This window comes from Populus alba, chromosome 4, assembly GCF_005239225.2.
Source record: "Populus alba chromosome 4, ASM523922v2, whole genome shotgun sequence".
NCBI classification, from domain to species: domain Eukaryota; kingdom Viridiplantae; phylum Streptophyta; class Magnoliopsida; order Malpighiales; family Salicaceae; genus Populus; species Populus alba.
In genome coordinates this window covers 1,308,555-1,323,777 of record NC_133287.1, presented here as the reverse complement: position 1 = coordinate 1,323,777, position 15,223 = coordinate 1,308,555, and the positions used below count along the sequence as shown (strand labels likewise).

The window sequence follows — 15,223 nt, the reverse complement described above, 5'->3', positions numbered from 1 at the left end:
AACCTTTAGGTCTAGGTCACTAATATATATATTATTATTATTTATTTATTTTTAAAAATAATCTTAACCTTATCAGATTTGGACCGGGTTTGATTGAGTTGTGGATCAATTTGTTCAATTAAATTTTATCAGATTAATATTTTTTTTTAATTTACTCAAAACCCAATTTAAATCATGCAAATATTCTGAATTAACCTACAACATATAGGTTTAACAACTATGTTCTAAAAATATGATAATCTCCTTATTTTTAAATTTTCTATGATAATCTCCTTCTGCAAGGTTGAACCTAAACCTCCCAATCTGGGGATGAACATTCAAACAACTTGATTACCAAGATGAAATCACATTATTCATAAGAGAAGTTCTGTCAGTAGTAAATGTTAAAAAAATTAATAATAAAGGGGGACAAGTTACTTGCAAAACCTAGAAAAAAATTCCCCATTTCGAAGCTAGAAAAACTCGAACCAGACATCATGTGAAGCTAATAAATAGTGAGCATCAGAAGTTAACATCAATATGCTTAACCTTATAAAACACAAGTTACTAGGAAAACAAAATATAATCTAACATCAACTTGCCTGCCCTTTAAGATTAGCTCAATTATTAAATTATATTGTACTGTAAATCTAAACTATAATGACCAGCAAATTAAAGAGGAGTTGCTTACTAATTACATGGCTCATTTCCCTTCACAAGTACACCTTTAATTAATCATAAAGATGACAGATTAAAGCCTGTTAATTAACAGAGGGGTCGCTATGTTGTCAATTTTTCTTAATATGTCCCTTATTTTTGAATTTTTTTAATCCGACTCGTGTCCATGCTGTTAGTCCCTTTTTCATTAAGGTAGCGTTATTTTCCTCATACAGAAAATACAGAGACAATAAAAATAAATGACTGTTTATATATCTTGTTTAATTAGGGTGAACAACCCATAATAAAATATAAAAAATTTTATTTTACAATTCAACTCAAGACTTAGCTAATCCAGGGTCTAATCCAGTTCAGGTTTTAGAAGAAAAAAAGGATTATAAAAAAAGAAAAAGAAGAAGGATGCCATTAAAAAAAAAGGACAATAGTGGACCCAAATCTCATTTAACCATTAATTGAGCAACCCCAGGATCATTAGACCATCTTTCTCTTGTGTTCATCTCCCTTGATCACTAAGAATTTCAGGCTTTGAGGGGCTGGTTAGTTTCTTAATTGTAATTAATTAAGAAGGTGGGCATAATTTAAAATTAGAAGGATAGGTATCCGAGGTTTTCAAGCTTCATATTCCCCTGACACGAAATTTCATTAGAGACAAGCACTGAGGTAACCTTTCCACGTGAGGTTGGATTTGTATATTGCAAAAACTAGGGTTACAAAATTATATGCACGTGTGCACACTATTTCTTTATGCCTTTATACATGGGGAAAAGGGTCAGACAGACAGACAGCAGATAGATCTTTTCATTTTGCAGTATTTATAATCATTACTCCTCCATTTCCATTCTCATTTATTCTTTGATAATTAGGGCTCATCTCTTGATGATGGACACTACCTCTTATCTGCGCGCAACATTGTTGTAAAACCTTGCGAGTTAACTGGTGACTCGCCTAATCACGAGTTGACATAAATCAAGTTCAATTTGATTGAATCGGTTACAAAGATGAATGCCTAGGATGCTCCTTAACAACATGCGTACGAGAGTTCCAGATTGCGCAATCTCTTGGCTATCTAATGAATAGCATGATTGATGAATGCCTAGGATGCTCCTAGCTAGCTTGCTTAAAAACGGGGCACAGACACACACACACACCACTTGTATAACAAGACATTGCTGTATTAATTATATCAGAATCGCAAACTGTTTCCAATAATCTAAGAGATAATTTTCTTGATCAAGGACTATAAAATATGAGGCCTTGAACCCTAAGACAAGGACAAGAAAGCACAATGCACCATCTTAAACAAAGTGATGTGTTGGTAAAATACAGCCTTTTAATATATATATATGGAGACTTGCTATTTCAAGAGTAAGTGCTTCTTGTAAGTGTTAATGGCTTTGGTCTATGATGAGATCAGAGCAAAGCACTTGACAAAAGTCACGGAAATTTAAGATTAAATGAAAAGGAATCCTATGACGTTGGCCCAATGTTGATTAAGGGGTATTGACAACTACTCATCAACACTAGGTTTATTAATCCAATCAAATACATGTTATTTATGTCAAGACTCTCACCGGTTAATATAAAGTCTCGTCTGTTAGTTTAAAATTTTGCATTCAAATATTTCTTTCTAGTTGTTGTTCTTTTTATTTGAAGAAAATAGTTTTTTTTTTTCAGTATAATTAGTGTTTTATTTTATATAAAGGGTTATAATAGCTTTCTAGCAACTAAAAATATAAATAAATAAAATTAAGTATTTTGAGAGTATCTTTATAGTTATTGTGTCTTGAGTCTTCAAGAGTTTTGACTTGTAATAAATTCTATTATCTTTTCTTTTTTTAAGCGTGAGTTAGTATTAGAACTCTGTGTTAGTTGGTATGAGAACCCAATAATTTTTAATGGTTTTGGTTGGAGGTCATAGAGGACATGTATTAGAGTTCAATGATTCTTTATGATTAGTTGTTGTGTAATGTTGAATAACTATGGCTAACAAAATTTACAAAAAAAGATGTGCTTGTGTAGGAGAGGATGAGGAAGTTTCTTTTTAGGAAAAAGAAGTCCAAGAACTTGTGTTTTGTTTTATAATAAGAATCTTAGTGACGATACTTATGATGGGAAGACATGCACAAAGATATTGTGTTAAAAATTCATAATAGGATGACCCACACAAAGATATTGCATTAGGGATCTCAAGTATAAGTTTCTTTTAACTTAGAGAGACTGATATAGAAGTTGTTATGAAAATAAATATATTTTCTATTATTATGTTTATTTTAGTTTCTTTTTTTATAAGAAGGAAATATATTTTTTTATTCGATATTATTTGGGTTTTCTATATATATATATATATATGGTTGTAATATTTTTTTAATAAATGAACACATGAATGAATAAAATTAATTATTTTAAGAGTCTTTTAAGGTATTCTTTATTTTTATGAATATTTTGATTTGTAATTAACTCATTATCTTTTGCTTTCTTGTGCGATTATTAGTATAAGAGCTTTGTATCATAGAACAATATAAAATTATTCTCAAAAATCTCATTCTTTCATGTGACTTAGTATCTCAACCAACCTCTAAACTAGAAGAATGGTTTTGTTCATGATTTTGAGTACCTAGAAAACTGTAACGACATGCTTGAAATTCTCTGAATTGAATTTAATTTAAAGATTTTAATTAAATCTTATATTAGGAATTTTTGTTAGTGTTAAGAATTGAATTCTAAATAAAATTCAATCTTTAAAAATACTACAAGAGTAAATCAGAGATCAACCTTTACCATGTATAATTTCAAAGAGCTGAATATTAATATTAAAATTAACTTTCTTAAAATATTCATCTAGTCCTCTGTTTAAAAAAAAGATTTTTGAAGAAATAAAATGAATGTAATGAGAATAATATAAAAAAACAAAACAAAATAAATTTTATTTTTTAAATTATGTAAATTTAATTTATTTATCCATTGAATTTAAATTTACTATTATAATTAAATTTAATTATAATATAAAATTGATTGAAATAACTTGTGAGAAAACAAGAGTGTAAGAAGGAGAGAATGCAAGTGGTATTGCATGCCTAACCTCTCGCCGCTCTATTTTGCTTTTACACAACCAAAACAGAAAATCGAAACCCACAAAAGCTCCTCTTTTTTCTCTTCTAACTCTTCCATTTACTTGTATTGTTTATACTTCAACTTTCACAGTTTAACTTGTTACTCAATCTATAAACAGTCCCCTTTCCTTCTCTTTAACTCTTCCATCAATGAACCCTTTTTGACAATGGTATAGTCCTTAGCCTATCTTTTTGCTCTCAAAACCACCTTGTTTATCTAAGTTTTGCTTTGAGAGTGTAGTACTTCAACAGTCCAAGAAGTAGCTTTGCTTTTAAAAATGTTTCTCTCTTCTTGAAGTCTTGATCTTTGAACCATTTCTAAGTGTTTTTTATTGGTGGGTATCTCACTATGTCTGTGAGGGTAAGTAGTTCTAGGCTATAAGTTTTGGAGAGTGTATAGACTTCTTATACTGTTCGGGTTCAATGGTGGAGCTTCAATCATGTGCTAGCTTGGTCAATGCTTCTGCATTGTGTTCAATAGAGCAAGAAGTGAAAGAAGAGAATACTGTCAATGTTATTGCAGAGATATCTGCAGAACTACAGAGGGAAAGAGAAAAGAATGCTGAGCTTATGGAGAAAATATCTGCACTTGAAGCTCAAATACAAGAAAGAGATCACAAGGGATCCTTGATCACACACAGACAAGTATGATCACCAATCTCATATTTGAGTCTTTTGACTGTCAAAGATGCTTCATGTTCTTTTTCTTTTTTGAACAACCATTAATGTTTTAGTTTAAGCATGAAAAAAGTCTTTGTGAATGGATGGTTGATGATAGTTTAGGACTTAGGAGCTGCTCTTAATTTAAGAAATTCTATTTTTCCCGTTTCTGATGATCAGCCTCTCACTTGTTTTTGAGCATCTATCTATCTATCTATCTATCTTTGATCAATGATCCGGGAGCCTTTTACAGAAGAAGTTTATAGCTAATGGATTAAGATATCAATAAGTTTCTACTGTTTAATTAATTCTCTTGTGCTCTAATATTTGTTAGCAATTTTATGCGAGATAAATTTTAATGGACAGTCTTTTGCTCACTCTCAGGGCAGCTCTATCAATGCAACAGAAAGAAGGCTTAAGAGGTTCAAAAGACAGAAAATAAAAGTGGTCCAAAATGATGTTCAAAATGGAAATGTAGTCGATGTTGGGATGGTTTCACAGATAAAGCATGAGATTCCATTCAGTATTCCTCCCAAAGATGCAAATCTTGAAGACTGCTTAGTCAATTGGATGAGCATGGATGAGACTCAGTTTTCGCAGCTTGAAAAACTGAAAGGTGATGACTCTGCTGCAGATTGTAATGATACAGATGATACCGATGAAGAAGATGAAGCTGATAATAAAATTGACCACATTGATGGACAAATGGATGTGGTCCATGTGGATGCTATCGAACTAAAAGAAAATCTTCATGAAGATAGTGTTGGTGAGGCAATAAAGTTATCATGCTTTGAAAGTTCCTTTGGTGGACAGAGTGAGCAAACATTTCAACATCTGAACCAAGCAAGAAATGAAGATGGAAAGAATGATGGCCTTCAACCAGAGAAACAACTAGTTCATGATTGCGCAGATGCTCGAAATCATGACAACAGAGAAATTAAAAATAAGGAATCTCACAGGACAGAAGCAGATGATTTTGTACCTAAGGAGGCTTGTCATACTCGACCTGGAAATGTATCATTGCTCAGAAAGCCTCCGAAGATAGCTTTCTGTCCCAAGGAAGTAAAGAGAATACTCGAGTCTGAAGTCCTTCTATTGAGAAATGCTCAGTCCCACACCATAAGAAAAATCATAGTTTTTGCATCTCTTGGTATAAGGCATGGTTGTGATGATATGTATGAATTAGACTTCAATCATTTTAGCGTTCTACGGAAGGGTGAACCATACATCTCACCGAAAGATCCAGGGGTAAGCGATTCTCTTTTGAAAATCTGCGGTTTTCTCCTCCGTATAATGGTATCAGAATAGTTCTAAAAGATATGACTACAATGAGAGTGCTTATGGTTTCAGAATTAGTACTTTATCCTGTTTTTATTAGCCAGCCTTTCATTACCTGTAATAGACCATGTTAGCCTTCCATGTCTACAATTGTTTCAACGTAAATCAACAAAAGAATCAGTAACAGGGAATAGTTTGTTGACAGGAGTATGTGCTATATGAGAATCCAGGAATCCAAAGGAAAATATTTTATCCAAACCGGCAGAATCCAACGCTATGTCCAGTTCAGATTCTTGAGGAAGAGAAGGACATGCGCCGGTCAGATCCTAGTTGCCCATCATGCCTTTTTCTTTGCATTAAGTATGGTGGGAGGACAAGAAATCTTCCTCAAAACGAGTAAGTACTCATCTTCTGGCGTTTCTGCTAGGTTCTTACCGAGTTGTATACTCTTGTAGCCTGATCTGAAGATTCTGTGTGATCATTTCTTTTCAGATATGTCAGGCAGCGGATGGGACGAAACAAGCTCAAGTCTTTCGGACCACTTTTGTGCCGCATGGCAATGCTAGTTCACATACGCAGTGGGAGCTTCTTCTTCAAGGCCTTAGGAATCACACTTCTATTCATGGCTGGCTTTCCTGATGACCTGGTACAAAGAGAAACCAAATACCGGAACTTAGACTTGCTGCAAAAATACTACAGGTAGATGAATGCTCAAAGATTGAAGCTTAATGCTACATATTGAACCACATGCATTGAACTTCTGTTCTGAAGTATCATATATATATATAGAATTATCATATTCTTTTGAATATTATATATCCACTGTAAGGTTGCAGATAAGAATTAGCTACATTGATTGAGATGGTCATGAACAATACAATGAACCGTCTCTTCTGATTTGTTAGGGTGGACTTCAGGAGAAGGTCAGGACTGAGGATTTATGAAGATTAATAAACTTGTCTCTTCCTCATTCCTGTTCTTTGCTCAACACCTACCGGCTCTTAAGCTGCTTCATCTTCAAGAACATTACTCACATAGTGCAGAAATTCTCTCTTGCAGGACTGACGAGGACGCAGAAGGAGAGGAGCTGTTTCTTTCACCGGAAAAGACTTGTGAAGTAGTAGGATTATGCAATCTCTTTGGTGATCTCCTCTTAAGAATTTAACTACTTAAATTTGATTTTGTTGCTTTCTTGCTCCTTGGCAGGCCAGTACAGGGTCAAAGAAGTCAACAGGGAAAACAACTTCAACAAAATCAAAGGGAAAGAAACAATCAAACTCCTCAAGTAAGCCTCATAATCTTCCAAGATCATCAATTCCTGAGTCCGTGCCATCAACCTCCACGCCTCCCGCCCCATTTGGAAATATGGGATATTCCTCAATGCAAACTCATGCAACGGCAGCATTCCAGTCCATCCCATATCAAACTCCACCGGATGCTCCGGCAGTCCCAAGCCAAGTAATTAACAGTCCTAATGTCTCTTACCATAACCAAACACCATATCACATGTTCCCACCACAGCCAGCAACTAGTTTCATGCCTATGATATATTGGTCAGCACCAAGTGCATTTCCTTCAAGTCCTTATGGCAACACATATGGTTACCGACCTTTTCCATCTACTGCAAACTACATTTCCATACACCATCAGCCTTATTACAGCCATCCCTCTTTGTGTTCTCTAATTCCCAAGGTGCCAGAAAAGAATGAGAAGAATGAAGTGATCCTGAAGGAATCTGATATTGACTCTGACAGCAGTTCAAGCAGTACAGAAACAAAAGTCCCATTACTAAGCTGAAACCCATGGATCGGTAGCCATATATATATATATATATATATATATATATATATATTATATATATATATATATATATATATATGGCTTTGATGACATCATCTAACACTTCTAGGAAATAAATCTTATCATAGGAAGTTGCAACGTGGTGCATTTTTTGTCTTCTCTTGCACAGCTGGTATGTAATTCAACTCGGTTGTAATTGTTCTATGCCAGTTTTATAGTGAAATGCTGCAGCTTAGTCACTTCATCATTGAACAATATATAAATGAACTGGACATGTGTCTTGTGAAAATTAATGTCTCAGAGCAAAAGAAACGGATACAGGATCAGCAAAAACATAGTTGATTGAAATGATAAAACAAAGATATAAAACAAATATCTCTGAAATAATTTTTAAATGAATTTTTGTTATTTTAAAATAGAAGGTACACTCTGTTTTGTTTTTTTTAGGACAATAATTAGACGCTATTTTAATTTATTAACAAAAATCAATAATCCATGTATGAAAGGCCACTGCCACTAAATGGTTTAACTTATCCCTTTCATAGATCATTCTTGGTCCTTGAATTACAATTTATAGTTTCACCGTCTTACAGTGGTCAAACTACTGCCATGCTTGTACTGTAGTGAAGAATAATTAACTCTGTTAACCTGATATTTTGGCATCAAATGTGTTTTTAATTGGCAAATCACACTAAAAAAACTCTGAAATAGAGAATGTGCAGCTTCCCACATAAGCAAACTTTGGATAGATGGATTCGGAAAGTTCAGTGTTGAAAAAAATCTAGATATATTGCTTTTACAGGCTCTAATCCTCCTCGTGGAGATAGCTTGCTAGTGCTAGCCATGCCCAAAATAAAATGTTGTTTCAGAAATTTATTTATTTTCCTAGTTATCTTCAAATTTCCTTCTTTGTTTTTCATGTTATTTTGATTTTTTTTTCCTTTTCAACTTGTGTCGGTTAAAGTTATTTACAACCTGTGTCGGTTAAAGTTATTTTAAAAATAGTTTCCAGCATGAAGCTACACGCATATAAAATGCAACCACTTGAAAATCCCACCATGAACAGTGAGAAAGTAAACCAGAAGCCATCATTTCCTAACGTACTGATCACTCACTCTCTCTCAAGGCTCACTTCCTTTGTCTCAAAGTGTGTGTCTGAGGTGAGACCCACACCTCTTCACTACACTCCACAACTGCATGATCTGTCTCTTTTACCCACCACAAAAGGGACATCTAGTGCGCAAAAATCCATAAACAAACATCATCTCAGATAAAAATGCTTGCCCTTCCTGTTTCTCCGCCCTTCTTTTGCTCTTTCTTAATTCTTTATTTGCCTTTTCCTAATTTAGTCATCTTGCTTGATGCCATCTAGCTACATTGTGGGTGGGGAGCTGCTGCTTCATTTAAATTCCAATTCAATTAAGATATTCAAATAGGGAGAGCCATCAATGGTGGCCCATGTGATAGAAACTTGCAGACATGAATCATCAATAACTTATTATCATTTCAAAACACATGGACCATCACACATCATCGCCACCATCTACCATCTATACATACATCCCATCATCCCACCATGCCCATCACCAACATTAATCTCACAAACCACAACAACAAGAGGAGCGGCCCTAACCAGGCTAAAAACAGGGCAGTTAAACCAACATTAATACCACAACTATCTTAATTGTTGCCACTGACTAGTAGTAACAACACCCATTTCTAAAGAAAACATCTTATTCTGCAAATCTCAGACTCTTCTCCCTCGTTGTAAACAAGGAAGAGAAGTACTTGAGTTTGACATGTAGCAAATCAAAGTTTCTAGTGGTGCTTGTTGGCAACAGTGCACTGCTTTCTGATCTCACCCTTGGTTCCGGTGAGTGGGTTGTTCTCAGAAAGAATGGTGATAGCCCTAGAAAACTCCTTAAAGAAGTAATCCTGACTCTTGGCCATTTTCTTCACATAAGGCTTAGTTCTCTTGTCATTGGCTAGTTGGTGATCCACTATCAACAAGCCCTTGTTGTCCAATATGTTTCTGTAGTAGTTGTTGTCTAGAACCATGGGTGTGCCTCTGTCATTTCTCACATATTGGACAGCTTTAGGGTCTGGGATTGAATCAGGGCACTTGTAAAGCATGTGCTCAACATGGTCAGGGTTTAGTGCTGGGTCAACTTCCGGGTACAAACGGTGCACCAGCTTCACACAGTGAGTTCTCCCAACACTGTGAGCTCCTGTTGGACATAAAAAGAAAAAAAGAACAAAAAAAACCAACTTTTTAGTAACGAGGACACCTGGATTCATGACTATAAAGGTACCATTTGAGGTTTATATGTTAATATATGTACCTAGCAAGGCAACCACTCCAGGGGTGTCAATACCCATGGAAGCAAACCTGTCAAGAACAACAGATATGCTTTCATTGTGGTCTGGGAGATAGTCCTCGATCACATCTGCTCTGCTCTTCCTGCCATCCCTTCTTCCAGTTTTGAGAGGGATATGAGGTCCTCCTAGCTGAAATCAAGAAAAGTTTAGGCCACATTAAACTTCCATTTACTATAAAAGTACGTACTGGACAAATTTCAGCAATCACTCTACATTCAAGCTAAAATAGACTGAAGATTACAGATCCTGTCAGAAATAGAGCATCTAATATCCTGAGAAAACCTGTCTAAGTGACCTGAAAGGGAAAAGGACTCAAACTGGAGACAGTAAAAGTTGCCATGCAAGCTACAAAAGAGCCCAAATCTGGCCAAAACATGCCTTCTTCTAGACCAATCAGATAGGATAAAAAATCGCTTAAAAGAGTTAAAGACAAGACTGATGAAGTTTAAATCAAGGAAGTACCGAAACAATGCCATCTCTAGCAGAGAGGACAAGAATATCAGCACAGGAAACAACTCCAGGACACTCCCTTTCAACAGCTTCTTTGATTTCGTCAAGGTATCTAAAGTTCCTGAGGCCAAAGCTCCTGTCTGTCTCCTTCTCAGACAAGGTCCTCCTTGTTGAGTCCAGCAGCAGTGAAGCATCACATGACTACAAAACAAGACATGCATGATCATCAAAGAGCTAACAAAATCCGAAACAAAAAAGAGGAAAAAAAAGCACGACTTAATTACCTGAACAGCACAGTCATGGAAGATGTTTCTTAGCCAAGAAAATGCAGTGTTTTTGTGTCTCTTGTAAAGGAGTCTAACTTGTTCTTTGACAATGTCCTCAGCTTGAGGGCATGTATCCTTGTAAAAGTTCATAACAAGACCAGGGTCTTCTTCATTTTCTGCAAAGGCCAGCCTGACCGACACAGCTGAGAAGGACAGCAAAGCAAAGAAGAAGAGAGCTTTGGCATCCATTTCTTTTTTTGTTTTTCTTCACTATAGGTCACTGACCTTGCTTTGAAGCTCTCTGGGGCAACTTCTTAAATAAAGAAATGATGGGTAGATTTTCAAATAAAATAAGAGCCAGTTGTGATAAATTTAATATTCTGGTTTTATGAGAGTTTGATTCCTTTCCTCTCTACAGCATCTATGCTTTTACTGCTCTCTGGATAGTATTTTATTATCCTTTTGGGTTGAAAGTTTGGAAATTTTTGTTTTTGAGCTATTTAATTGAAGATGCTGAAACAATTTACTGGCATTTACTGGTAAACTGAAGTATTCCGATAGTTTTCTTTTTTATTGTTTTTTAAAATATTTTTTATTTACAAATATATTAAAATAAATATTTTTTTATTTAAAATAAAATAAAAATATTTTTTTTAATACAAAAACAAATACATGTCATTTAATTACTTGGTCCATCAAATGTTCCTTCTACTATAAGTTTTCATAATAAATTGCATATTTTATGGATGATTTCGTGATAGAAGATGCAAAATTAAGTACATTAAATTAATTATTTATGTGTAGCTTCTTGGAAGCTGGATGATCATCTACTAGGACTATTACTTTATTTATTTATTTGTAGTGTGACTATTAATGTCAAATTAATATCTCGAAGTAAGCATATTATAGATTTCAACAAATTCACTAAATTGCACGCTATGTAGAAGATTTAGTCAACTTTTTTTTTTTTTCTTTTTTATATAAGTTGATATGAGAAACAGATAATCAGACAAGGAACTAGACATCCATGTGCCACATACACACACAGACACACAAATATATATCTATATCTATATAAATATATATGTTATCTTGAAAAATTCCTTCAATATCAAATAAATAAATAGAAAAGTTGTGTTTTCTTATGCTCACATGAAAGGGACATCGATAAAATCATAACAAAAGACAGAAGAAATTAAAGGTTGGGTAGTAATTAACACTGGCTAGATATTCAAGAATATATTTGAAGGAAACAATCTTTACTTGTGAATGAAACTAAGACCGCAGTTATTAATTGCTAATAAGTGGGACTGCTTTTCTGGCTGGTGGAAAAATAAAGCTATATATGTGGTCATGGCAGATGATTCAAGAATCTGTGCAAAAACCCACGGTAAATTTGGAGCTGGGTGGAGGGAGATGAGCGTTGCTGTGCTACAGGGCTTGGTTCATCTCCTCTTCTTCTAGCTAATGAGTCGAAAACAGTGAAAGAGAGAGCTACACGAGCTTTCACTTTCAAGTGGGGTTGCCCTAAAAGTAGAATTATTAGGGTTGATAATGCTCCTAATCACCTCATTCAAACTTCACAAGGAAGCTGGATCTTGGAAGCTAGCATGGGAAAATGCTTGCCAATATCGCTGATTACAGTAGCAAGATGGTGTTCACCAATTATTAGATGGGATATGATCTTGATGAGAGCCTTTCTGTGCAAGCAAGGTTGTACCACTCCTCTGCGTGGACCAGCAAGTACGAGATCTTCTGAATAAAGGGTTTTTTTAGCTCCATTTATGGATAATTGAGTGCTGTTTGTAGACGGTAACGCACCAGTCCTGCATAATATAGTGTGAAGGGACAGCGACGAGAAAAACAAGATGGTGGAAATGGAAAGAAACTATTTTCTTCTCTTTACAGGATCAAATAATATATATAATCTTGAAAAGACTGCTTTGAAATTAAGCATTAGCCAAGTGGTGAGGCAACTTATTGTTCAGCGACGAGGAATGGCTTCCACTTCCTCAACCTCAAATCTTGTGTTCTTCATTCTTGCATGTAATTATTCATGACCTCAAGTCTTCTGGTTCGATGGTTAACAATGGTGAGGGCACTTGTTAAGTTTTTTTAGTGGAAAAAATAAAATATAATTATACTATTTTAGTATATAGTAACAGCAGATCTGGATCTATGTCACTTTTCAAGGGCATTTTAGCAGGTTCTAACATGAACGAGATGAGTTTAATTTAGAAGTGGTGGCTTTTATTGCCTAGCTAGCCGCCTACGGAAAAAAGATATCAAAAGAAGGGTAGCGATGTCTTGTTGTGAGAAATTCCATGGATCAAGCCAAGCTAAAAGAGGCGTTTGTTAGCCCTTTTTTGAAGGTTTTTTTTTTTTTTTTTAATATTGGTATAAAAAATATTAAAAAACTAATTTTAAAAAAATAAAAATAAATAAGACACTCTTAAAACACAGTAACAATTAGCCTTTACGAGTCAAAATGGCCACCGACACTAAAGTTTGCTGTAGGAGGCAAGGGTGATGCCTCATAATGAGCTTCTCGAGGACTGTGACACCTGTCACTATTAATGTCTACTTGGGCTTAACTGGGAGGGCCCACTCCATCTCCATGGTTTATACTTTATATTAACTTTGAGCTGCGAAAATCCATTCTTAATTACCTCTTATCTCTGTATCAATTCAATTTAATTATGATAATTTCGCTAATTATTAACGTTAATCTCCTAACATGCAATTTAATCACACACCGTTAATGGCAGAGCACTATTTAATCCCAACATGTAGATAATCTACTTTTTAAAAATTATTATTTTAAATATCATAAATTTCAGGACTAGATTTATTTTTGTTTGAGAGTGTAGTTGTGATTATTTTTTAAATATCTTTTGTGCCGAAATACATCAAAATAATACTTTTTTAAGTTTTAAAAATTATTTTTGAGATCAATGCATTAAAACAATTTAAAACATATAAAAAAATTAAATTTTTTGAAAACTTAATTTGTACCGTGTTCTCAAATGATTTTTTTTAATCATTAATTTTAGAAGTCAATTCAATTTATTAATCGCTAATTATTAAAAAATCTGTTAATAAATATCCTAAGATCTTTCCTGGCCGACATTTGCCGGTAACTCTTCAACATAATTTATTTCTGCGTGCATGAATTCACCAACATTTGCCGCAAGATCCACGAAATGTGAGGGACCTTCTTCATCTTGCCTTCACCATGACGTGTACATAAAAGGGTCTACCCTATCCTATTTTAATAAACGGATAACGTTACAAAACGTCTGTTTGGAAATTTGGATTATAGTCAGATTCTTACACGTACGTACCCACGTGTAGCATCTTCAAAACGTAATTTTCAAAATTTAAACACATAGGCAGCATACCCATGTGTACATGATGCATGGAATACTTTGCAGCATCAAGGCTATTAAAACCGTCGCCGTACATGACTTAATTTGAAATCCGAGTTAAAAATTAAAAAAATTAATTTGAATTAATATAAAAATTATAACGAAGGATTTTTTAAAAGAAAAATCAAATCATGTCAAATTTTATTTGATTTTCTTTAGAACCCAGCTCGGGTCTGGAGTCATATTAGCGGCTCACCAAATTAATCCACCAAAGCAGACCAGGATCAATAACACTGATCAACATGGCATTCAATAGAATACAGTAACTTTGGAGTCTTTGGATGCTTTAGTTGGGTGTGATTCCTTCACAAGAAAAATCACTATGTATATAGATATACTATAGATGGCATGGAGAAAAGTTTAGTTCATGGACCATGGACCACCCTTTAATGCAAGTAATAAAGCTGTAGAATGTGGACCCCGCTGGCCATGAGGATATTACAAAAAAAAAAAAAAAAAAAAAATCATTTTTGGTAAGCCAGAGGATGCAGCCCAGTAGGCAGTAAGGCACCGCGGGGGTGACAGGCGGTACTCTTGAGGATCGAACCCAGACCTTCGCAAAGACTAGCTTTGCTGTGACCAAAACCCTCAAGTGTAAAATCACTTTGTTTTTAGTTATACTAGATGTCATACTTACGCGTACCACAAGTTCATGAAATAAATATATTTGATGGTATTATAATTATGAATTATTAAATAAGTAATAAAAACTAAAAATATGATAGAGTCAATATTATATGATGGAAAAAAAATTATATTGGTAAAAAAAACTTAGAGACTAAATAAAATAACTTGTAGCAATCCACAATGTTTTATAAGGAAAAATACAGTGTCTTTCCCATATGATTTACCTTTTTGCTACATGATTTAACTTTTCTGTTAATAGAAAAAAAGAAAATTACAAAGCTAAATTCTTTATCAGCTCAATATAAAGAAAATAAAATCAACAAAGAAATTAAAAAAAAAAAAAACATGATGGAAAACATTGTAGCAATCCACAGTATTTTGTGAGGAAAACTACAGTGTTTTTCCCAATAAAATCGACAAAGCTAATTTTAGAAAAAATCATAATTAAAAAATGATGTAGGCAAACAATGTAGCAATACATAAAGTTTTATGGGAAAAAACTACAGTGCTTTCCCTACATAATTTAACTTTATTGTACAAACATAATTTTGGAAAAATTCATAATTAA

General features: G+C 34.2%; 2 protein-coding genes across 2 annotated transcripts; one reads left to right on the top strand and one right to left on the bottom strand.

Moving 5' to 3' along the window:
- Positions 1-4,006: 4,006 nt before the first annotated feature.
- On the top strand, positions 4,007-7,525 carry LOC118059092 (uncharacterized). The gene is made up of 6 exons (XM_035071917.2): positions 4,007-4,412; positions 4,812-5,675; positions 5,911-6,101; positions 6,198-6,404; positions 6,765-6,825; positions 6,912-7,525. Exons 1-6 carry the CDS (start codon positions 4,191-4,193, stop codon positions 7,500-7,502), a joined length of 2,136 nt encoding a protein of 711 aa, XP_034927808.1. The 5' UTR covers positions 4,007-4,190; the 3' UTR covers positions 7,503-7,525.
- A 1,460-nt stretch (positions 7,526-8,985) lies between these two features.
- On the bottom strand, positions 8,986-10,917 carry LOC118059085 (peroxidase 42). Its single transcript, XM_035071904.2, has 4 exons — positions 10,619-10,917; positions 10,347-10,535; positions 9,848-10,013; positions 8,986-9,733 (listed from the first exon to the last, which is right to left on the bottom strand). Exons 1-4 carry the CDS (start codon positions 10,847-10,849, stop codon positions 9,324-9,326), a joined length of 996 nt encoding a protein of 331 aa, XP_034927795.1. The 5' UTR covers positions 10,850-10,917; the 3' UTR covers positions 8,986-9,323.
- Between the last annotated feature and the right edge of the window lie 4,306 nt (positions 10,918-15,223).